General features: G+C 35.8%; 1 protein-coding gene and 1 long non-coding RNA gene across 4 annotated transcripts in view; both read left to right on the top strand.

The window, feature by feature from the left end:
* The first annotated feature begins 882 nt into the window (after nucleotides 1-882).
* The window catches only part of LOC105485513 (cell adhesion molecule 2), a 1,093,059-nt gene continuing 1,068,549 nt past the window's right edge, over nucleotides 883-25,392 (top strand). For 2 of the 3 annotated variants that reach the window (XM_011747894.3, XM_071089504.1), the window contains exon 1: nucleotides 978-1,188. In XM_011747894.3, the coding sequence (XP_011746196.1) occupies nucleotides 1,128-1,188 (61 nt within the window). In that variant the 5' untranslated portion in view covers nucleotides 978-1,127. Of the gene's footprint in view, nucleotides 1,189-25,392 lie in introns of all 3 variants that reach the window. The other variant, XM_071089496.1, reaches the window with a different exon arrangement.
* Nucleotides 3,615-25,392, top strand: part of LOC139361007 (uncharacterized) — a 123,153-nt gene continuing 101,375 nt past the window's right edge. The window contains exon 1 of the long non-coding RNA XR_011618584.1: nucleotides 3,615-25,392. This exon is cut by the window's right edge and continues 33,581 nt beyond it. This is a non-coding gene — a long non-coding RNA (uncharacterized lncRNA).

Genomic DNA, 25,392 nt, shown 5'->3' with positions numbered 1-25,392 from the left:
TCTTTCCCTTTTGCTGCTGGAATCGTCAGAGATTGCTACTGCAGCTGGTGAGTGGGCAGGTGCAGCCACCATCTGCTCTAGGAGTCCAAATGCGCAGAAGAACCTCGCACCCAGGACCTGGCCCAGGCACCACGAATTCCAGAACATGCTGGGGACACGGCTAACCCCGCCCCCTCGCGGTGGCGATTGGCTGAACCCTCCCTGAGTGCAGAGCGCTCATTAATGAAGGCAGTTGTCTCGCCTGCAAGTTCGGACGAAACATCTCTAAAGAGGTGAGATCCGCCGGGGGTGCTGAATGGGGGCTTCAGTGCTTCCTGCCCGAAGGGTCCTTGAGAAGCCTGTTTGTTTTTCCCGGCGCTTGTCTCCACCCATCCCCTTCTCTCATTGGCCAGACCTGGCGGGCGGCTGTGTTTCCATTGGCCGGGGGGCGGTGTCTGTCCATGGCCAGGGTGGGGGCGGGGCCTCCGCCGCTCTGAGCTTGCCCTTGTGTCTGGTGCTCCTTAGAGCTGCCGCCGCCGCTGCCGCCGCCGCCGCTGCCGCTGCCGCTACAGCCGCCGCTGCAGCCGGAGCATCCGGGAGCCGCCACTGCCGCCGCCGCTGCCGCCACTAGCGCTGCTTCCATCGCTGCTACCTCCCCTCCCAGGACCTCGAGACACCCCGGGTGCGAGCGGCAGTGCTGCTTGCTTGCTCCCCCTCTCCCCCAGCCCTTCCCCTCCGTGACCTACCCACTCCTTGCAGCCCTCGCCCGCACCTTCTCCGACAACCCGGCACCCCTGCACCACCTGCTCGGGCAGCCCCGGCGGGCTCTGGGACTTGCTGTGCGCGCCGAGAGGAAGGCAAGCTCCAAACCCCTGCCTGGCAGACAGGCTGTCGCGGCTGCACCACCAGCAGGAGAAGGAGGAGAAGAAACTATTTCGCCCACCGATACCCCATTCTGCGGGTGCTTTGCCGCTGTCGCTACTGCTGCCGCCGATCCGAGTCCGCGGGTTCGAACACCTCAGCGGCGGGGACGGTAGGTCCCGCGGGCGCCGGGAGGAGGACACCAGCGGAGCCCTGCACTCTCGTGCCCCGCTCACCAGCATCTACTTGCCCCCTGGTTCCTTCCCCAGCCCTTTAGAGAAGGGACCATGATTTGGAAACGCAGCGCCGTTCTCCGCTTCTACAGTGTCTGCGGGCTCCTGCTACAAGGTAATCCCCGCCCCGCCGCGGGGAACATCAACTTCTCGCCCATTCCCCATCTTCCCCATTCCACCCCATATTTCCACTCTCCCCTCCCAGTCCCCCTGTCCCCAGCGATTTCCACCCCCTCCCCCTACTCTCTGGTGCGGCAGGGGGCAGTGGCAGTTTGCACCAGCCCCTTGAATTTCTAACGCTGGCTCAGCCCTGCCTTCCCAGCAGTCAGCCCGTTACGCGGCACCTTTTGCCTTTTCATTCACCTGAGCTTCCTTCATCTCACTCCATCCCCGCCGGCATCCCCCTCCCACGCCTTTTGGCTGGCAACTTGTGCCTCTCTGAACATTCCACCCTCCCGACAACCCCCACCAGCCACCTCCCACATCACGCTCTTGACCGACCCTCTCCATCTCTTGTCATCTCTTTAACCTCCCCCTTTTCGGGTCGCCTTTTCTTTTCCCCCTCTTCCCACCATCATCATATCCGTGTGTCTTTAAAAAGTGTGTGAGAGCCTGGGAGCGAGCTACCAAGACGGCGAGAACAGCAGCAGCGGCAGCACCGTGTGCATTGCAATAACATCTCCGGGGGGGAAAATGTGTTGTGAGACGTGTCATTCACCTAGGAAGAGAGAGGAGACTCTGTCTGGGATTTAAGAAAAAAAAAAAAAAAAGAAAGAAAGAAAGGAAAAAGAATAAGAAAAAATAAAAAAATGAACGAATGAATAAATAAACCAATAAATTAAGAAAGGGGAGAAAAGGCAAAAAAAAATTAAAAGACCCAAACGCACTTTATCAACACATTGACTTTTTATTATTCAGTCTGTGTCATTTCTTTTTTTTTTTTTAATCAAAGAAATGTATGCTTCCTAGCAGTTACTTTACTGCCAAGAGATTTTCACTTAGATTTCCTACCTCTCCATCTTCTCTCTGCCGCTTCTTTCCGTAATTAATATTATCCTTTCACGTGAAATGTAAGAACCCCTACGACCGCAGTGGAGGGAAGCCGCACAGAACGCTGTTATTATGCAAATCACTGGGTTTGGATGCCGGAAGGCTAGGGAATCTGGGTTCACTTTTCTCCAGACCCTCTTTTTTGGAGGAGGGAGTGAGGGGGCTCTGTGGAATGGGAGGATGATGCTGATTATGAAATAAATGGCAATGCATAGTACAGGAGTGCATGAGGACACTTTGGGTGGTGGAGGAGGCAGAGGCGGCGTGCTAGGGCTGGGCGGGCAGGGGCTGTAAGGCGGAAGATTGTCGCTTTGAAGAGAATAGTATAGGGATGTGGCTTGAATGTGAGATATAGCGAGGATGGATGTGAAATGATGATTGATAGAATATTTTTTAAGCTAGGTGACTAGATTTTTTTTCTTTGCCTATCTCTAAACCCTTCTGTCATTATTTGGGTATTTGCAGGAAGACAAGTTGATGAAATTAATTTTTCCCTGGGTAAAAGGGATCTGAAAGTAAGACACACGTAGACTCACTGGCGTGCAAAACCCAATCGGCCTTTGGAGGATTTAAATGAGGTCAATGAACCATGTTTCAGCAAGTTCTTGGAATGCATCCTCTCTCCTGCCCTCCTCCGGAATATAGACTGGGGACAGAATTTTATTTATGCATATTTATGAACATGAAAGAAGAGGCAGTGGGCGGAATTTTCCTGAATTAACTAACTGACCTTCTAGAGATCTTGTGTAGAATATTTTGGTGGTACTTTTGTGTATTTTACGTTGGGTGTAAATTTCAGGCATGTCATGTGTGCCAGAATCTCCGTGAAGGCAGACAGCACATTCTTCCTGCGTACCCCGCCGAGTCCCATTTCTCACCCTTCACACCCCCATCCTCATGCAAGTAACCCGGGTGTCTGACATGTTACTTAGGTTTTTAATCCGCGCTGAGACAATCTCCCGGAGACCCTACTTCACCTCTCAGTAACTTGCATTTCTCAGCTCAGCTGTGTGTGTGTGTGTGTGTGTGTGTGTGTGTGTGTGTGCGCGCGCGCGCGCGCGCCGGCGTGCGCCGTGTTGGGGGGAGTGTGATGTGGGGGAATCAGTTAATTTGGTGATTGCAATGAAAATTCGACACCGCTGGATGTATTTTCCCTGCCAATCTGTGTGTGCTGGTCCCGGCCGGTCAATGCACACACTGCTAGGCTGCTGCGAAATTATTTATTATAGAGCATGTGGGTCATGGACTGCACTTGGGGTCGCCTCCTCTCTTCCTTCAACATTTCCCTGTGAATTGTCTATTCAGTGCAGTGCAAAATAACTGTTTGCTGGTGCCTCTCTCAGCCTGGAGGAGGATTTACTCTTTCTCTACCCGGAGAGATTCCATCAGCAGCATTCAGGCATGAGTCTCTTTTATTGAGTATGTAAACCAATGATTAAGACAGTGCTGCTTTTCACAGCAGACTGGGGTGGGGGGGTGGGTGCGGGAAGGGGGTGTGAGTATAGCAGAGAAAATGCACCACTGCAACCAGCAGCAACACCAGCATTAGGTCCAATAAATAAATAAATAAAGGTCCTATACAGCAACCAGGGAAAGAGCACAAGTCCAATCATGTCTGTGGACTTAGGAGCATCTTAGATCAGGCCATATGAATACACTAAAAGAGATAAGAGGATTAAAAAAAGAAAGAAAGAAAGAAAGAGGAGGAGGCACAAAGCACTACTGGATTGTCTTCTCATGTTTATGGCTGCCTCACATTTATTCATCAAACACTACTCCACAGACACATCATACTTTGTTGATATAGTCAGGTTTTGCTCAAATTGCTCATGCCTTCCTTGTCTTAGGCTTGGCTGAGAACATTGCTTCGGGGTTCAGATTTATGTTTCTCCCCTACCCTACCGTTTTATTAGGACTTGGTTAGGTTGTAAAATGAAGGCTTTATTTCTTGGACATAGATTAACTACTTAGCGGGTCTTTCTATGTGCAGGGAGAAAAGGGTGGCAGGGGAACTAGTGAGCGACTGATTTTGGCTAGAGGGAGTCTGCCCTGCCTGCTAGTAGTTATGACTAGGCAAATACTATAGTCAGTCAATAGCTTCTTTTTTTAGCTTTATCAGCACTATAGTGATATTCACTTAAGTATACTAATCAGTTTATCCCATGTATTACTCTTCCCTTTCTTGCAGTATACATTATTAAAGACAAAAAAAACTCATTTGAACATATCTTCTCTGTGTTTCTGTATTTTAACTGACTGTATTTTATATTATCACCTATATTTTTTACCTTTTTTTCTCGGAAGCAAATCAATTTTCTGGCTTGTTAATATGTGGAGTGATAAGCCAGTGACGAGAATCCAGTCAATGATAAAATGAGTTTTTTTAAAAAAGGCTTACTTAATTCTATAACATCTGCCAGTTTGTCCTCATCCTCATCGTGTCTTTAGGAAATGAATAATAAATAGAAAATAAACATATGCTTTTGGCCAAACTATAACTTGGGATGTAGGCTACTTAAATAGCAAAATTTGATTTAGTGTTCAGCTACAATGCATCTTTTCTTATTTTTCCTCATCATAGAAAGAGGAAAATCTGGAGTAAGCACAAGGGACACATTAGAGAAATGAATTTCTTTGCAAGGATTGCAAAAGCTTGCCACCTGTAACTAAGTCCTCTCTTGGCTATAGAGTAGATCCAGTTCAATTGCTAACCCTTGCTGAAACTTTATCCCTTTCCATGCCTGAGGGGGCACTGCAAAGATGGAGAGAGTGCCCTGGGCAGCACAGGAATCAATTCTGGAAAGGGCAAAAAAGAAACAAGGGCAAAATATAACAAGAAATAGTCATGCATACATGCATACAAGACCTCATTTTGTTGAGAACTGTGTTTACTTTTTGGAATTAGTCGTATACAAAAACACCTCCAAGACAGATACTGGGGCTTTAGTTTTTTGTGTTTGTGTGTGTGTGTGTGTGTTTTTTTATTTTTTATTTTGGCCATGGTATATTCTGGTAAATGATTTGTTATGTTTAGTAGAAATATAACACAAACACAATTTAATTTGAATATGTATTCAAATTAAATCTCATTGGATGTACATAATACTTGCCTCAGTATGTGTCATGAACCTCATCTTACATTTTTTAGAGAGCACATTATAATACATATTATACTTATATAAACTTAATGAAATAATTATGCTTCCTAAAATCATATCTTTCCAACTATTTTACCTTCACATATATTAACTTTAGTCTTGTCAAGCTCATTTCTTATGCCAAATGTAGTTCTTGAAACACATTTTACTCACTCCCTTTTTCGATTAACATAAACTTTGGAAAATGGAGCCTATATACTTAAATGCAATAACTGTGGCTTAAATAGTCGAACATCAGACAATTGGTAATTAAGAAAATCTTTGCAAATATGAGGAGTTCCTAGACTGGTTTTATATCAAGATGTGGAAGCTTACTTCATTGTCTTTTTTCCATTTCTGTAACTATTAGAACTCTGGGAACATAATATGACAAAGCTAAGTATCAATTGAGATGATCTGTTCTTGTGTCCTTCATTAGAAGATAAGACATTTTAAAACTATTTGTCACACAATTAAATAGTGGTAGAATGTCATTTTTCTTAAAGAAAAAAAATACTTAAATCACTTAAAGAGTAAAATGGAAGTGCAAAAATGTTGGAAGACATCCTAAGCATGCATTTGAAAGTGGCCTGGAATCAACACCAAATGGCATAAATTTTCTCTTTAAGTAGTCTGTGGGATATCAGTGATTGAGACAAGTAAGCCTTATTTACTATGAAGGATTTGGGGGTACATTAATAATCGAATATAGACCTAATGTCATATGGATGTTTTATTTGATCTTGCTGAGATGTGCTCTATGATATTTATTGAGAAATAGTCTTCATTTTATTAGACTGTATTAAACCGATTGGCTAAGTCAGCCATTCTGTAGCAGCTGACTGAATAGACTAAGGAAGTAGAGAGAAGGAAAATCACAAACCAAGGCAGCCGACTCAGAAACTGAAGTCAGAAGCCCCTTTGTTGAATTGGCAGATCCTGGTCTGATTTACTGTCTTAAAACAGTTCTAGTGCCCAACAATTATTATACGTAAGCTTCCTGAGGGCAAGCTCTGAGCCTTACATAGCTATGCAGTTTTCTTACCCTCATTTTAGTAGATGCATAAACAGTCGTGCTGGATTGAATAATAGTATGTCCTAATTACTTCTGATGGGATTAAATGATCTCTTCTTGTCATAATATGGAAACACTCATACTTTGTCAAGTCATGTAAGAGTTAATTTTGACATTTTGTAAGCTATGTTGGTTTATGAAAGTTTTCCTATATTAAATTATCACATAAATAGTTCTTAATATATATCTTTAAGTGAATTCAATCTGATCAGTCATTTTTAACATTTTCCTACCATTTTTTTCTTTTCCTTGATTAAAAACTCCAGATACTTTACGTTAGATTAGATCATAAACTAATTTTATAAAAAATGAAGGACATAATTTAAATTTACTGATTTAACCTAAAATATTTAAAAGGACACGTTCATTGCCAACATTTTATTTGAAAATGTCAAGCATTTTTGGAGTGCAATTCTGTAGTATCAAGAAAGGCATCTTCTGCAAATTCCTTGTGTAAAGAGGTGGGTGAGGATTAACCTAGAGCTGTGGCAGCTGAAGCCCCCTGCTGAGTGATGATGCAAATGGCATCTCAGGCCTAATGTGCTCTGCAGAGGCGGCAAACTCAGAGCAAAGCAGTCATGTGGCATGAGAGTGAAATGGGAAGTCTTTTTCATAGCTTGTAGTGGACACAAAACATCCTTTAGCTTTTTATAAGCAGAAATGATCCAGAGTATTTGTAATCACACGAACTTATGACAAAGCAAAAGAGAGAACATAGATTTTGTTTAGAGAGTAATAAACAAATCCCACTAAAACTACCAACGTTTTCATCCAATGAATGGTAAACATTTAATTTTCTTCCAGACCATCAGGAACATAGGTCAGTTTAATGAAGATGAATAGCAAAATTGCAATAGGATTTCTTTGCTGTTTTTTACATGTGTTGGACCTAATAACTGTTTGGCTGGGAAACATTCTGTTATCCAGTTCTTCCTTCAGTGAGTAAGCAGTTAGTCCCTTAATCTCATTCTTATTAGAGCATTTCCTGTACTATGAGAATATAGTAGTTTCTTTACAATATAGGAGTTAACTGTTCAGTGTATGTTCAATTTATTTAGTGTTGTTAAGTATAATTTGTGTTATGTCACATCAGTAGAGAATGTTTCCTATCTGAACAATATTATTTATCATGTAGGCAAAGTCATCTGATACGTTCTCTAAAAAAGTAAGAGTTGTAAACCTATTGTTGTACCATTAAACCCTATCAGATAAAAGGAACTAACATAGCTTTGTATATTTTGATTCCATTTGCCACAGAACAAAAACCTGAATATGTTATACAACTGATTTTTATTAGTGAGCCCAGTTGTTCCTGTTAATGTGTTCAGTGGATTTCCTTAAACATATATGAAATTGTTTTCATCTTAGAAGCCTATTTAAAAATTAGTGAAGTAAATATTCTGCTTAAGTAGGGATCAGTTAAATATTAATGTCAAAATCAGAGATGTAATTATAGAGAAAGGAAGTATTTCACAGTCACTTATTTACATATATGCACATATATACACATTTAAGTATGTCATTATTTTTAAGACTGAAGAACATCTTTATTAATTTTGTAATTAGAGTTTAGGGCTTTCAGGGATGTATAATAGAATGAAGGAAAAGGTAAGAGTTTGTTTTGTTTTGACTCATTGTGTTCTTTTCTCTTTCAATTAAGGTTGGAATTTTATTTTATTTTTTAAGTAAATTTTCTTAGGCTGCAACAACGATTTACAAGCCTTCCACTTAACACACACACACAAGTCTTACAATTTATGAAATAACAATAGGGTTGAGTATTCTGGATCTATTTTTGCGCTAATGAAACTGAGTGATAAGAACTTATTACTACTTGAATAGATACAGAGCTAAGTTGGTAAGATTTGCCATAGAGAGAGGGGGTTATTAACTATTCACATTGTATTTTGAGGTCTTTGAAGAAAATATTAACACAGTCTTTATTCAACTTTGGGAATAACTGTTTCTGAGTCAGCAAATCATTTTTACTTGAATATTTAAATTATCTTTTAGCCATTTCATTGCTGGAGGGGAAGTGTCTGTCTAGTGATAGTTAAGGAGTTATTCCGGGGGTTAAATACTGACGTCATTAGGGATTGCTTAACAAGTAAAAAAAAGCATACTTTTGCTTTCAGAAAAAAGAAAAATCTCAAAGCTAAATGTGATCAAATAGTGCAAATAATGTCACATTATAAGAAAACAAAGTCCTTTAAAAAGTCAGATTGCGATTCTAAAAATTTTATATATTTTATGATGGTTAATTTACAGTAAGGATACATTGCTTATCTAAAGTTGTCCTTGAGAACAAAGTGAGAAAGCACCTTTCTGACAAGGATGTGCTGTCGATTGCTGAGTGTATAGCTGTTATATTGATTTGCTGTAATTTATAAAGCCAATTAATCTATTCTTGTAAAGAAATATTTTTAGCTTTTAAGCTAAAATTGTTTGTATTTTAAAATGCAGGTGCCTTCCATAATGCTTATTTAAACATCAAGGCCTAAAATTTATAGTGTGTAAAAAAAGTCCTAATTTTCTTAATAAATTCATATTTTACATGAGCTTGTCCTGTATCCCCCATGGGGGAAAATGTCCATGACATTTGTAACTTCCATTCATTCTCATACCTTTTGCATCTCTGTTTTTCAATCTGGAGTTGTAGGCTTAAATTTAAATGAGAAATAATGCATTACGAATTAGAATATTTGTATGTAAAAGCAAAGAAAAATATATAGTAAGCTTTTTATTTAATTGCCATTTCTTTACTGCTCTCTATTTTATGTGCTGAAGTCTGAATACTAACTCAGCTTCCTTTATACTCTCCAGGAATATAATATCCCTCCCATTCCCTGCCCATGCTACCGACTTGAAAGATCCATTAAAATGAATTAATGGGGAATGAAGAATAAAGAAGTGGAGTTTTGCTAAAGGATATGTACAGAATATGTACAGATTGGGTATTTTTCCTTTCAAGCCCCAAGGAGCACACCCCAGTGTTTTAGCAAGGATAAAACATGTACAATATGTGTTGAGTTGTTTTTGTTATTGTTATTACTGCACTTTTTTGAAAGCTCCGTTCCGTAGTCTCTTAATAAAAATGGCAAAAAGAAGGGGAAAGGAATGTGAGTCAGCCAGCCAAACACACAGAGAAATGCCTGGCAAAGCTGACTAAATTAGCATATGCTAGGCTGAGTATTTCCCTCTGTTGTTACATAATCCCTTTCTAATACGAAATCAGTTCTCATACTTAACCCTTTCAGGAGGTTTGGAATTCTCCCACTGTTATATTTTTATTTTGCTTCATTTATTTGCTCATGAATTGTGTAAATCATCTATTCAAGGGCTTTTATGTCAAGTTCTTTTTTTCCCTCTCCAGCACTTCTGTATACAAATGTTCCATTCTATGTCCAACTTCAGGATTCAAGAATCAACTTTTCTATAGCTTCCACTGAGAGGATCTAATTAGCATTTTAGTCTCCCTTTACTCATGTGCAGCTTTCTTTAGAAAATGTATTAGTTCTATGAGGTTCCCCTAAGGATTCATAATACTCTAGTTTGTTACATGTACTGTGATATTCAGTGTGCCTTAATTATGCACGTGTCCTCATTTCAAAGCCTTTTCAGGGATCATGTGGGATAGAACAGGGGTCTGGCTGTAAGTTCACTGTCATGTATTAATGTGTAGGTGGTATTCAGAGAAGGATGTTTCTGAAGGCAATTATATATCTATGACTTCAATATAGCAAGCAGTTACTCACATTCTGCACTTACTAGATACCCTGCCAAGGCAGAATTAAATTCACCATTGTGATACATAATACAGTATCTGTTCATTCTAAATAACAGATACTGCTCTAGGATTGAAATAAAATAATGAGTGAAAATGTGTATCCCCTACCCTGAATAGGGATTGTCTCTTTCATTTTCCCAAACAAAAAGAAGAATCAGAAATTGTTCCTAAGTCAATGCTCTATTCCTTAACTAGCCCATTAACACATTTTGCTATGGTGGGATCTTGAAGTTTTGCTGGATTTTATGTGAGGCTATCGATATTTAAGTAGTATTAATTGCCTGCAATCTTTGTGGACTGCCAAATGTCAGTGCATTGCCAAATTTGAGACATTTTCGGGTTTTAATTTAGATGCAATTTGAATACTGGTGAAAGTATAGAGAGATGCTGAACTCAACAGAGAGAGGCAGACCTCTTTTTCTTAAAGAGACTTCATTTGTGGAGAGATTGCTACAAGAATTGGCTTGTTTTGTATCTGATATCACTTACAAGGGGGATATTTTCCTATATTACATGAGTATGAGAGTGCATTTGTATTAATTGTACCCTTTGACTTACATGTCTTCCTCTGTGTCTTATGTCATAAGAAAAGGGTGGTTTAATTTGTAACTGCAACTTGTGTCTTTTATTCTTTTATTTATGCTTATGGCAATAAAAAGCGTTTTATAAGCTGATATAATATGTTTTGACAATTTTTATTTGATTATTTTACACAAGAGCATAATTTTTGAAGCTATAGTTTAGTTTTAGTAGACAAAAGAATGCCATCTGCCATCTATTGATTATTTTAAGCATTTATGTGTTCTTAGTTCATGAGAGAACTGAGCATTTGATTTTGTCTGTTCTATGATCTACATAAAATTTGGATATTATTATTATAGTGTTTTGAAGGTTATGTGTTTGTCTGCCTGTCTCCTCTAGTGGACTATAAGCCCCTAGTGTACAGGGCTGAAGTCTTAGTCCTCATTATATTTCAAGTGACTAATCGAATGTCTGGTCTGTCTTTGTTTTTGTTTGTTTTTCAAATGTTTTCATCATTCCACTGATTGATTAGTTTTCTTCTAATAGATTTAATCTTGACACAACTCTTTAATTGGATCTAGATAATATATAAGTATTTACATTATAACTGCCAAAATGCCAATACAGTACTCCAAATAGAATAAATATTTTCAGTGACTTTTCATTTGTATGTAATACACAGGAAGAAGACAGAAATGCACCCCAAGAAACAAAAATAATTCTAAATAATGGTGCACTTAACAAAAATATGAATTAATTGCTTTCAGTCAGGGCAGTCCATTCAAATTTGTACTGTAAACATTTATTTGAATCTTCCTGATATCGTTGGGTATTTTAACCCCTTATCTTCAGTCTGCTTTCCAAAGATTTTATCTCTAGCTTCAAAAATATTCCCGATGATGACTTTGGTTAAACGTGAAGCCACATTATCTTGTTGTTCTACCTTGAGTAGCTGGCATTTCCGGATAAATGTATAAACAAAGAGCAATTACAAGCTGACCTTGATCTACCAGATTATGTGTGGACTGACCTGCTTTTTTTTTTTTTTTTTTTCCTGCCAAGCTAGAGAGTAGAGGTTCTCTGATTAGTCCCTGAAGTAAAGATTCAGGGTGCATTCTTCGCAGTTAACTGGAAGACATTCTGTCAGTATTATTTAAAAGACCCTTTATAAATTCTAAATGTTGATCTGTTTGTGTTTTTAATGCTTAGTTACTTATGCAATTGATGACACATATATGCTGTGATTGGATTTTTTTTTTTTTTTGCATTTGAAAGACAGAGAGAGATAGGATGGAAATATTATCTACTTTTAAAGAAAATGTAAATACAGTTACTGGAAACCCGAAACCAAGGGAGAAAAGACTGTACAATTTTTAGTGACTGTATTTTCACATAGAGTGTTTTAAGAATACTTTTTCTAAAAAGTCCCAATGAAATGTGGCTTTTCGTAAAAGTCATATAGTTTTTTCCTCACATTTTAAAAATCAATTTCCCTGATGTCTTTTGGATTTTTGACTGTTTCATGACTCTTAGCATTTGAAAAGGTATTATTAACTAGACTAGCTTACGATTTACCTGAATGCCAGGAGCTGAAATCGCTCTATCGTCCTCATAGATGAATATGTATTCTGTAAATAAGTGTCCAGTGAAGATAAACTAGCTAAATTTATTAAGGGTTCTTGCCGCTTTATACAGTTGGTATTAAGAATTATATTCTCTCATAGCTTCTGTTAGCACCTAGTCTTGCTTCATGTGAAAACATGTCTGTATGTTGCTACAGTTGCAGAATAACCCTTCTTCTCTAACATGGCTTTTGTCTGGCCCCTGCTCATCAACTTTCCAGAGACCAGTGAGTTAAAGGGAAGGTCGTTTTTTTTTGCAATTTTTTGTTGGACGCAATTTTTGTTGACTCTTTCACTATTTCAACGAAACATTATCTTACTATGTTACTGAATTTATTCATTATATTGAGGATATTCCTATAACCTATGGTTAAATATGACATATTTTAATTTTTTGTGTGTAACCACTTACTATCTGAAACTGGAACTGTGAGGAAAAGTTATACCTTCCTATGTTCAAGATTTTTATTCGTAATGATTCACTTAGAAATTGAATTTCAGTTTGTTATTAAAAAGAAACACCTTTACCTGTTACTTTACATGCCAAAGCATTTCAGACCAACATTCTTGTCCAGAGGCACCAAATTAAAAACAATATCCATGATATTTAGCAAACAAATATTACACTAAGAGTACAGATTTTATAGAAAGACCATTTTACAAATAGTATTGATTTTACGGAAAGATTTCATGGTAAGTAACATGAAAAAGAAGTATGTTCAAAAATATTTACAGACATATTTTTAAAAATCAAGTAAAATTTATGCAGGGTAGTTTCATGTTCGCTGGCTTGCTTTTTTATCAATATAAAAATGCTATGGATGAGGTAAAACTAATGGTGTTACCATTTAGTAACTTAATTTTTCCATATCATTTCATTTCCATGAAATTTCCAATGCTATGATAAAAGTATTCTAGAGAGATAAGAAGTGCATAGTATTATAGAGGTCTGGTGGAAGTCAGTAAGTCAGATTTATTTTAAACTTTGTTTTGCTTTACCCAATTTTATTGACTGTACAAGTATGGACTATCAACAAAATAGAACATATTATCCCTGAGGGATCTGACAGCATAAGAGTATATGTTTTAATAAAACAAATATGCTTGATGGGTATAGACAGATTGGGGAGATTAATATTTTTTATCATTTCATGATGGACTAACTATAAGGTAAAAGTAAATTCCATCAGGCTTTAGGGATATTTTCTCCCAGGAAATTCTCATCACCTAGCCATACCATGATGGAGTATAGAAGTGGATTGATAATAGAGAAATGGGCATAACACAAGAAGCATACATGGTCAAATTGTGGTTTGTGTGGAAGTGGTAGTGAGATTGGCCTGGTGGAGGTCTTTTATTTAGTAGTGAGGGTTCTTTATTCTGTAATGGGAGGAGCTGTCAATGGACTAAAACTTTGATTTTGGAAGTCCCTTGCAGTAGGAAGACATGACAGTGGGAAGCAAGAGACCTGAGTTCTCAGGCAAGCCATGTCACTGTCTCACTGGCCTTGAGCAAATCACTTCTCTTGTAGCTTAGTTTTTTCACCTGTAGACTGAGTGGTCGCAGCCACATTCATTCTTTGGTGATGTATTGTAGAAGGAACTTATGGATGATTGCAAACTGCAGAAATGGCATTTTTCTTTTTTCCTTTCCACCTAAAGATGTTGTATAACATAGTATAACAGTAACTCTTAAAATAGCATTTACCGAAATTTCACTTTTTATATCCACCCATGCATTGTTTAGTGCTTAAGGATTTTACATATGTAAACAGATTTTTTATTGTAATATATGTGCCTCTACAAATTTCAGAGCTTTTCTTTCTCTGTCAATGAAGTTTATAAATTAATTTTGTAGCCATTGGCCTGAGTTTGAGCCGTGCATACTTTTCTCACAAAATCACATGCATAGATCAATTCTTCAAATTAGGAAATTGTTTCTTTGGTCATTTTTATTATTAGGAAGTGGACTGGATTTGGTTTTTCAATTTCGAGTTTGATTTCATATTTCTGTGCATTTAATGTACATTAAAAAATTTCTATGGTCATTTTATTGTTCATAGCCTTTGGTTTTATTAAGCATAACTTACTCATTCATTGATTCATTTTTCAACAAATACCTATTTGAAGGCAGTGTTGTAAAATGCTGGATGTATAAATGAACAAGATGGAAGCAGTCCCTGCCCTTATGGGGTTTATAATAAACAAATCAAAATACATAATTCCTTTCTTTTTTTTTTTTTTTTTTTGGTTGGAATTGGAGTCTTGCTCTGTTGCCCAGGCTAGAGTGCAGTGGTATGATCCTGGCTCACTGCAAGTTCCGCCTCCCGGGTTCAGGTGATTCTCATGCCTCAGTCTCCCATGTAGCTGAGACTACAGGCACGTGCCACCATGCTGGCTAATTTTTGTATTTTTAGTAGAGACAGCGTTTCTTCATGTTGGCAACGCTGGTCTTGAACTCCTGGCCTCAGGTTATCCGCCAACCTCGGCCTCCCAAAGTGATGGGATTACACGTGTAAGCTACTGTGCCCAACCTATAATGCCTTTCTGAATTAAAATTAGAAATTATATTTTTATAGTAATATCTTTCAACAGCAACAGGATGTGGATATATCAATCAGGATGTGAAATCACTGGTTTACAACAATGCTGTAAACCTCAGTGGGCTTTTAACATTTTTTTTTGTTTTTTAATTTAAGGTTAGATTAAAGAGCTCTCATGTGTCCAGTCGTTTATCCTGAAAATGTTCTCAGCATGATGCCAGTTTCTTTTTTTTATTATTATTAATGCAACTTGAAACAACCTGACAAGTGAACAAGAAATATTCAAGAATGCTCTATTCTAACTGATTTGTTCGAGGGGATGATTCATTTAATTTCATAAAGGCTCAGTGGGCCAGAACAGTGGATGACCAGGTCAGCAGAGGGAATGTAGGGGAGAAGAGGTCTGTGAGAAGGATCTATGTAACAAGCAACAATATTTAGTTTTTTAGAGCTCGAGTTCTGCTTGAGCAATTCTGATGTTACCAGCGACATTCATTTAAAGAACTGCTGATGCCTCAGGGAAAACACTTTTAAAGTGTCCTATCTAGAAACAATACTCCTTACACTGTGTCGTATATATTAAAACTCCCACCCTTGCTTATATTACAATACATCATACTTGGTTAAAACCTGTACTAACATAATTTGACTTTTTGAAAGTGTCAATTAAATGTTGTTCCTGAAACTTTTCTTTCCTGCTCAATATGGTTGAAATATTAACCTCCTGGTCAACAAAGCTGAAGAATAGATGGGGATACCATTTAAGAAGTTTACAAATGAAATGAATTTTTATACAATTATTTAAAACATTGGAGAGAAACACACATCATGTGAATAGCTACAAATATTCTTGGCATCATTATTTTACTTCCTTTAATATTTAAGTGTGATGACCCCAAGATGGGAATGATATCACATTTCTAACAGATTGTGTGATATTTTTGAATATTACTATTTATTGGCTAGTGATATACCTGGAATGGATGATATACATGTTACAATAGACAAGCGAACTCTGTGTAATTTTATATATATATATACACACACACTTTGGAAATCATAATGATGGTGGTCTAGCATTTATAGTAGTTCTGTTTAGAGACTTACTTATTTGGATTATACACAGTACTACAATCCACAGTTAGAAAAACCTTTGCTTACCCATTAACTTTAATTTTACTTCCTTTTGGTTTTAAAAGAAACTTTAATTCAAGTAAATGCTGTGTTGCAGGTGATAAATGGCTAGAGAATAGTTTTATATTAAATGATTTATTTTGAAATATATTCAGTTTTCCAAAGTCAGAGATGCATACATACTTGGAAACTTTTATAAAGGGAACTAGGTGGTGCTGTTCTGTCATCTTTGTGTCTTAGTGACTTCCTTGGTCCTGTTCTGTTCATTAAATACTCTCATATGATAAGCGCATTAAGTAAGGCACAGTTTTGGTCTCCTAGTATTATTTTTTTATTAACCAACTAAGTTGATATTGATTTTGTATCTTTGTCTTCAGCAATATTTTTGTACAGTAGATAAAAACCTTCTTCCTAAGCAGCAAGATATATCATACTTTATTACTTACCTCATTTCTCTAACATTTAAGATAATATATTACATTCTGATATCTTCAGATTTTTTTATTATGTTTTTTAAAACCTCATACTTGGTGTTTTATTTACGAAATCTTTGATTATTACAGTCAGAAGTTACAATGGTAACATTTTTGTACAGTTTGGGTTGATTTAGTATAAAATGCTGCAAATATGTAATCTCAAGAAAAGGCATTTATTTGTAACCATTATTTGAAATATTACTAATTGCATTAAGTCTTTAAACAAAAGAGAAAGCTTTTTCTTGAAAGGAAATTTTGTTTGCTTAATTTACCTCCCTTTCAAAAAATGTGACCTCACTTAGGCTGTCTGTTAATCTTTTCCAGTTTCAGGATGTTATTAAGATAATTGTACCTTCCCACAATCTTGGTGGTACCTGATAGTCCAAAATAAAACACTTATTTGAAACAAAATAAGTAAACAACAAACAAACAAAGTTATTTCATTCTCCATATATATTTAATACACTGGTATATCTGAAGTTTATTTTATTGGTAATAATTATAGCTTCTTTCAGATACCTTTACATTTTGGAATGGCAAATAAGAGAAAACTTACAAGGGATTGCATTTTTTTTTTCATCAAAAATCATCTTGTGTTCTGTATAAGCAATTGTAAGTTATGTTTCTTAATAATTTTGTAATGCCATTTCTGAAGCATATATTATGTATTTTCTAATGAAAACCCGGATAGAAAGTAATGAAGTACTCGAAGAGTTTTAACCACATACCTCCTTGTAGAATTGTAATTTTGCATTGCTGATCATTTTGAGTGGGGAAAGATAACTTACATCCTTCATTTCTCGTATAATAAGTCCCCCTGGCTGCTACTTAGATCATAAAACTTTAAGTTTTACTCTAATAGAAAACTCAACATTGTATAGAAAACTCTTTGTGTTTTCTGTTATTTTGCAAGTTTTTTGTCTGTGGAAGGCAGAATCAATACAGAATTTCAAAATGGTTCCATAGCATGTCATCTTACAATGTAGAGAGAGAATCTCAGAGATGAACATCTTCTAAACTAATAAGCATAAGTGAATGCACTGCTAGACCTCTGTGCTCATGTCTGGCCTCCCCAGACAAAATGAAAGTCAAAAGTATTATAAGAGTTTAGAATGGGGGATCTGCTTAAAAGAACTGGGATTGTTTATTCACAAGGATGCCTTCGTTTTCTATGGAATAAACATTTTCCTAAGAAGAATTAGGTAATTCCCATTTTATACCACCATAACTGTAAAATGTAAAGAAACCTAATGGTAAATAGATAAAATATTTAAGATTATATAAAAAGTATGTCTTGGGGAGTGATTCTTTGTATTAAAATACTTTCTCGCTTTTAGTTACTATGTTATGGGAATAAAGTGTGAACTAGATAAAGAAATTATGAAAGGTATTTGTAAATTTGTCATATGTACATGTTCAAAAACCACTCCGTGTTTGATTCATTTTTAGAAAGTTGACATTTTGGCAGAGATACCAAGAAAATATTTAAATTTAATATATTTGATCCTATGTTTATATTCTAGAAAGTTAAATAAGACTATTGAACCAATACCTATTTTTCAAATATACCATACTTTAAATAAATTAAATAAAGCATAGTACTTAGTGAAAAATCCATCATAAACCAATATATTTCAAAAGTATTTTTCCTTCAAAAATATAGAAATACAGAAATCTATTGGTTATTTTATTTAAGTATCAGAAATACAATAAAAACCACTTATATTTGGTGATAACCTGGTGATTACTTGTCTTAGAAGTAAAGTTAGATAAACACTAAGCACATCTTTTCCAGTATGTTTCTCCTTGGATTGAGGCTCTAGAGTTCATACCGAAATGCTCTATGCATTTTATAATATCCTTTTTATAATATCCTTTGGTCATTATTTCTTCGAGAACTTTTATCCAAATAAGAAGAGGCTTTCTTAATAATGATCTTTGTTGAAAATTAATCCTAGGCAATGTAGCATAGCCACTGACTATTAGTAATCAATGGCTGCAAACAGATTACTCTGGCATATCATCTTATCTTTTCAAATGCACCCTTGGACACTTCTGTAGAAGACTTTTTTCATCTTGCCAGATTTTATCAATCATCAAAGATTTCTCTCTCACAGATCTAAAGGTGTTTTCACTGTAAAAGGTAGACTAACAACAACAAATTCACCATCAACAAAGACAGCAATAAGAAAGGGATTTCTGGATTTCTTTTGAAATCAGAGTCAGATAGCAGAATAGGTGAAAATGCCAGAAAAGGGACTATGGTAGTCAAGAGAATAAAAGCAATAGTATAATAAAAATGATGGATATAGATCTTTAGCACCTTTAAGTATATGTTTCTGTATTATACTGAAAGAAATCAGAATCTCCAATGAAGAACTGATACAGATTTATAGCTGATATCAGCAAACTAATCTTTGATGGACCCAGTGGTACTGACATCACTGCACACGGTGAAAGAGATTTGAATATAACTAGATACGAACATAGGCAGATATTTGGTGCAGCATGTTCAGCACCTGATTTCTTGGAAGAGCACTGATAATGAAGAAGCCTAACACAATTAAGAGGTAGGTCTAAATGATAACCACATTTGACCAAAAATAAAACAATAACCTTTGGGGAAACTATCTTACCACAAACTTAATATACTCTCACATACAATTTATAAACTGGGAACTTTCTAGTTGACTTTTTGAAAAGATATATTTTTCTTAAAGTTAATACTCTAGTCTTTCTATGTTGGCACTAATATGAGTGGAGGTGATGGGATGCAATAATTAGGACATGCTTTTGTTTTGTAGGTGAATCTCAGATACTCCTCTTATTATAGCTTTGCAATTTACAAATTGTCAGATTTTCAAAAGTATTTCATTATTGGCTACATAGGTAGCCATACATGAAACTGGAAAAACATCACAACAGAATAGTTCTTAAAAATAGAGAGCAATGGTTTCATCGTTGATTTGTTTTCATGCAATATTGACATTAATAGAAAACACTTAGAAAAGCAGTGTCTACATTTAATTCCTAATTTGTCAATCAGCAGGTGTTTCAAAGGGAACATTGCTTGCTTTAAACTAAGATCTTTAAATCTGGGGAAAATCTGACATTCTGGGGGAGCCATATTCCTTATGCAAAAGTTTAAAAATAAAGACTTTTGAGGGAGAATAAAGGCATTTGCAAAAAGTTTGTCTTCTCCTTTCACATAAACATACAAAATACATAGAATAAATTAGAGATTCGTTGCAAATTTTTAGAAATGATAAAGATGTATTTGCTCATCGAAACATTAAGAAATTAATATAAATGTGCTAATAATGTAAAGTACTTCTTTGACATTATTTAAGATGTTTGCATCATTATCAGGAATTACATATTGCTTTCTTATTAACTTGTGTATGTTTTCTGTCTTTCCCGTATTAGTTGATAAGCTCTGTGAATGCAGAGTTATCTTTTACTGTTTTAATCTTCCACTTCTAGAATATTTTCTGGCACACAGTTGTTCAATAAGTTTTTGTTGCATGAATAAATACAATTATCTGCATTATTTTTGAAGTAATATTCTTTACATTTTGAGTGGCTTCCTATAGTGAACAGAAACCAAATTAACACCTGTATTTCAAATGAACCTACTTAATATTGGTAATGATTAAGTAGAGTTAAGTCCATTCTCAGACACATCATTTTCCATATTTGACAATGTATCATTTATTACTTGAAAAACATTTGTAATTGTGTGTATGTGTTTATGGCATAAGACTTAAAGCACAATACCAGTGTTTATTTAAAACAATAAAAGGGAAAATAGAGTGGAGGCATTTACTTGCTGAAATGCCATAAGAAGACTTTTCTGAGTCTAAGTGTATTTCCCGTTTTATTGCTTAACATTGCTAGGAGTTCAGCATGTGTGTTGTGTGTGTGTGTTCTTTATATCAGAAATTTAAAGTCATGGATTATAACTAAATTATATGAAACAATAAAACCAAACATCATAATAGGCCATCGGGGAAATTTTACAAAAGAATTATGTTTTAGCAAAATTGGATGTAAGTTTAAAATCAGTTCTGTAGCACTTTAGATTTAAACATGATCTCATTTCAACCCTATTTAAATCTTATTTCAGAGGAAGCATTGTGTAAATGGAAAGTACAAAAGATAGGGCATCAAAAATTAAAGTTCTGATTATGGCTGTGCCATTGGCTCCCCCCATCACCTGGGGAAACAGCTCATCTCTCTAGAGGTCAGTCACTCAGAGGGTGTTAGGCTTGGATCATCTCCAAGGTCCCTTTTCAACTTGAAGACTGACTCCAATTTAGCAGCTAAAATTAAATAAATGGATATGCTTTGCAAAGGTTAGAATATGATTATGTCTTTGTGGTTAGATGAAAAAGTTTTAATCTGACAAAAGTGTTATATAATGATGAAATTTATCACTAGTGGTGTTTGTAAAATTCTACTGATGCACAGTTCTTTCATGTGCTTTAAAAATATATGTGTGCTGCTTGTAAAATGGAGGAAAAATATAAATGTGTGTATTTATTAATGTTTGTATTTATATATTGGCATACTTACTGATATCTAAGTATATAAATCAGTAAATCTTATTGTTACATGATTCCATTTGTTTAAAAAATGTGTGTACCTGTGTACATACTTCATTGCATTTCTGAATTTTCACATTATTCTCTATAAATAGAGCCAAGAGTAACTAGAAGAGGTATCTTTGAAGAAATACTCAATTTTGTAAAACACTTCTTCTAAGAAAAATCTTAAATTATTAAAAACTATCAGCCTTAAGGGGGAGAGAAATGGATGATTCCAGGAATAAACTTCAACAAATGAAGATGATTTTACACTAAGTACTATAAACTCTTTTTTTTATATTCATAAGGACTCAGAAAAAGACAATATTCTTCAACTACTCTAAGAGTCCTTTAAATTTGTATTAAGAAAGAATTTCCAGGCAGGACTCCTAGGCTATAAAATTAAAAGTGGCAAAATGCTTTTTTTGGTCTCTAAAAGGATAGATTAGTTTTTCCATCTTTCTTGGAAAAATTAAAAGCATGCTGTCTTCAAGATTAAGTAAGAGAACTGAAGGACTTCAGACCATGAGACAGCTCCTCATGAAACCAGTTTGCACATGTTAACTCATCGGAAATTTCACTTTTATTAAATAGAATTTGTGTTAAGAAAGCCAAAGACCTATTATTTCCTTTGTAAGTATGTCATTCAATAAAGGTTTTATTGATTAATTTAGAGTGGATTTCATAATAGCCCTGATCATAATCATACAAAGAGTTAAATTCCCCTCATTATGGAGCAAAGCAAATGCATAGTGTTTATAGGCGTTCTAGAAGGTCAGTCCTCGGACTAATTCACCAACAGCCCCAGATGCCTGGCTTAGCTGCCAACACAGTTGCTTTCGAGTCTGCCAGAAAGTCAGCTGCAGCTGCAGAGAACATTCTTTTTTTTTTTTTCCCGCCCATTGCTAAGCCTGTGGATTTTACAATTGCCATGGAAAGAACAGAATTAAAAAATGTAATTCAGGGTGATGATCACCTCACTTACCCTATTAATGGGTTTCAGAGTAATTTATTATGAACAGCAAAACATTAACAGATAGAAGAGTTTTTCCACATGTGCATGTTCTCAAGTAAACTATTTAGTCACATTTTGGAAAGCAATCTTTCCAAAATGTGGCGAGATTGTCTTCCAGTTTCAGATTCTATCTTACTCATTTTTTGAATTCCTGGCAAGATAATAATAAGAAGAGCTACCATTTTATGTTGTACTGTTATCTGCAATTGGAGGAACATAACCGCAGGTTATTGTACAGACAGAGCTAAGACAGTGTGGTTTTGAAATCTAACAGGCATGACCTGTGCTCTTCCTTTGCTGCGTAACTTTAAATAAGTGATGCTACCTCTCTGAGCTTAAGGTGTTTCACCTCAGAAATGAGAATTGTGATATCCAGTTCGAAGGATATCTTGAGGGTTAATAAGTTAACATAGTAAAATGCCTCATATCAGGTCTAAATCTATGGAAACTCAATAAATTCTAGAGATACTGTGAGAGAAAAAAAAATTGTTAGATCCAAAATTTATATTAGATCCTCAGAATTTTGGAGGCACAATACTCAGTGGTATTTTGTAAAATATGCTTGATTAGTAATACAGGAATCTTAAAAGGTAATCTAATGAGAAAGATTAGAAAATCCTGTTAGTAATTACAGACCATTTACAAAGTTTGTAACAAAGTCTTCCATTTTAAAGTCTAAGTTTGTTTGGTCTAGAGTGCCAAAGAAAGGAGGGGCATAGAAGATAGAAAATGGAGGAATCTGAATTGCATATTACTGTTTATAAATCTATACATGAGTATTGAGAGACAAGTGGCCATAAAATCTTTAACATCAATTTATGTTAAAGCTACATTTCTTGAGTTTTAGATCCCCTACAGCTATAAAGACAACTTGAAGAACACTTCTGTATATGAGTGTAGACAGCTGCTATTTGCCTACTTTTCCTTCCTTATCTTTCTTCCTTTCCTCCTCCTCTCCCTATGTCCTTCCCTTCTTTCCTTACTTCCTCCTTCTCTCCCTTCTGTTCATTCTTCTTTAAATCAGAATATACTGCAAACAGTCTCTCTCTTTGTTGGAAGTATTAAATATATTCCTGGAAAGAGTCATCTTATTTTGGTATAGATGGTTTCAGAAACTAAATGAAATCAAATATCAGCATCATAGCCAAAAATTGTGCCACTCAAGTGGGAACTGTTGCCAAAGTCTACGGGGTGATCATATTCTCTTGCTTTTCTGGTTTCAAGTATAATTACATTTTAGTGAAAAGCATTAATTTAGACAGCAAGAGAAATCCTGCTTATATTGTCATTTTAACTGAGGTCCACAGAAAACAACTTTTAAATTGGGTCTTTTAAATAATCTAATCAAAATTTAAAATTGCCAGCCTGGTTCTTTGAGGTGACAAGCTATGCCTACAGTTGAGATACTAGGATTTGATATCTTCCCTCTCACGTGACTTTTGAATAGTGTGGATTTGTTTGACCTTCTGATGTCACATTAGAAGGACATTTTCTCAGTGAGAAGATAATTCTTTTTAGGATTCATCTTTTCAAGGTGATAGAATATGTATATAGTCAAGTTTTTTTTGTAAATGAAATATTCATTTGTGTTTCTAGATGTAGAGCTAAAATGGCCTCCAATTTTTAGTATTTCAAAATAAATATGTCTATAAATTAAAAGTAGTATTTTAAACAGTTAAAACAATTTTTGTGATGATTTATGCAGATAGTCTATATCAACATGAACTAAATATCTGGATATAAGTCTAAAAACCTAAGATCAGTATTCCTACCAAGGAGGTAAACTAATTACACGTTTAGGTTTTTATTATTAATACACACACAATTTTCTTTACAATTTGGGCTGGAATTTTAAAAACAATACTAGTCTAGAGATACGAAACTAACATCTTAACAGACAATACAAAATTACTTTTCTAAAAATAACATCGATTATTTAGCATGAAAAGTATATCAAGCACTAAAATATGAAATAGCAATATATTTTATTGACATATAGATTGAAAACTACAAAGCATATATATATTTTTTATTTTTTATTTATTTATTTATTTTTTAAGACTTATTCTTGCTCTGTCGCCCAGGCTGGAGTGCGGTGATGTGATCTCAGCTCACTGCAACCTCCCCCTCCCTGGTTCAAGCAATTCTCCTGTATCGGCCTCCTGTGTTAGCTGGGACTACAGGCACCTGCCACCATGCCCAGCTAATTTTTTGTATTTTTTGTAGAGATGGGGTTTCACCGTGTGAGCCAGGATGGTCTCAAATCTCCTGACCCCGTGATCAGCCCGCTTCAGCCTCTCAAAGTCCTGGGATTACAGGCGTTAGCCACCATGCCCGGCCAAGAATATATATTTTTAAATGTTGTGACTTTAGTTAAACAGGCTATTTATGGAGCCCGATTTAAAATGGCATAATTATATTTTCATATATCCTATTTGACTGTTAAAGGCTGGATATTTCATTTTGCAATGTATCATTTTTGTGCTATGACTAAAAGACCATTTAAAAGAGATATAAAGCTTTTTTCATCAGTTCCTTATTTTCGCATCAAATATTTTGGACATCACATCGTCTAATCTGTAAGTGTTATGCTAAAAATAAATCACAATAAAATCAGTTTGTTTTCTTCTCCTGGAGATTTCTTGTCTATATCTCTTTTCTTTTTTATCATTGAAAATACAGATTGTATTAGTCCCGTGTCGTAATTTGGAATTTGACTATTATGCCTAGAATTCCAAAGCCAATTTTCAATAAAATAAATTTTGTGATCAATCCCATGGATATCTTTTGAGAGAGTGCTGATGAAATAATACCTGCATATTGCAGGGAAAGCTTTTTTCTGTTCAAAGTTCTTAGAGGTGTCAGAAATCATTGTCTACCTCCCTTTATTTCTGCCTGGAGCCAAGCAGGGAATTAGGAAACGAAGAGAAGTGCTCTGCACACAATGGCCTTCAGTGAATATTATTGATGGCTAGACACCTGCTAGGATGTAAAGGCATTTAATCCATATTATTTTCCCTTTTAACTTGTCAACTCAGACATGGCAGCCGGAAGAGTTTTCTGTCAAACATTAGCTTTTGCATTGCATTACAATGTTTATTTTTCATTCTTGGAATTTCAATATACAACACAAGTGGGGCTTTAAATAATATATTTAGCTGCATGATGATGAACTGGAAAATACGTTATCTGAATATCAAAACATTCAGCAAGTGTGATATACATAGGTGGAAATTATCAACTTCAGGAAATTATTTTATAATAAAGATGCCCAGTATTTTTTAAATCACTTTGAGACTTTCTGTTTTCACAAATGGTTTCTTCATTGTGATTAACCACCACCTGCTACTAAGGCAATACTAAGAATTTATTT

This window comes from Macaca nemestrina, chromosome 2 (assembly GCF_043159975.1).
Source record: "Macaca nemestrina isolate mMacNem1 chromosome 2, mMacNem.hap1, whole genome shotgun sequence".
NCBI classification, from domain to species: domain Eukaryota; kingdom Metazoa; phylum Chordata; class Mammalia; order Primates; family Cercopithecidae; genus Macaca; species Macaca nemestrina.
Note: the sequence above shows the minus strand (reverse complement) of the source record. Positions and strands in the feature narration are given on the sequence as shown.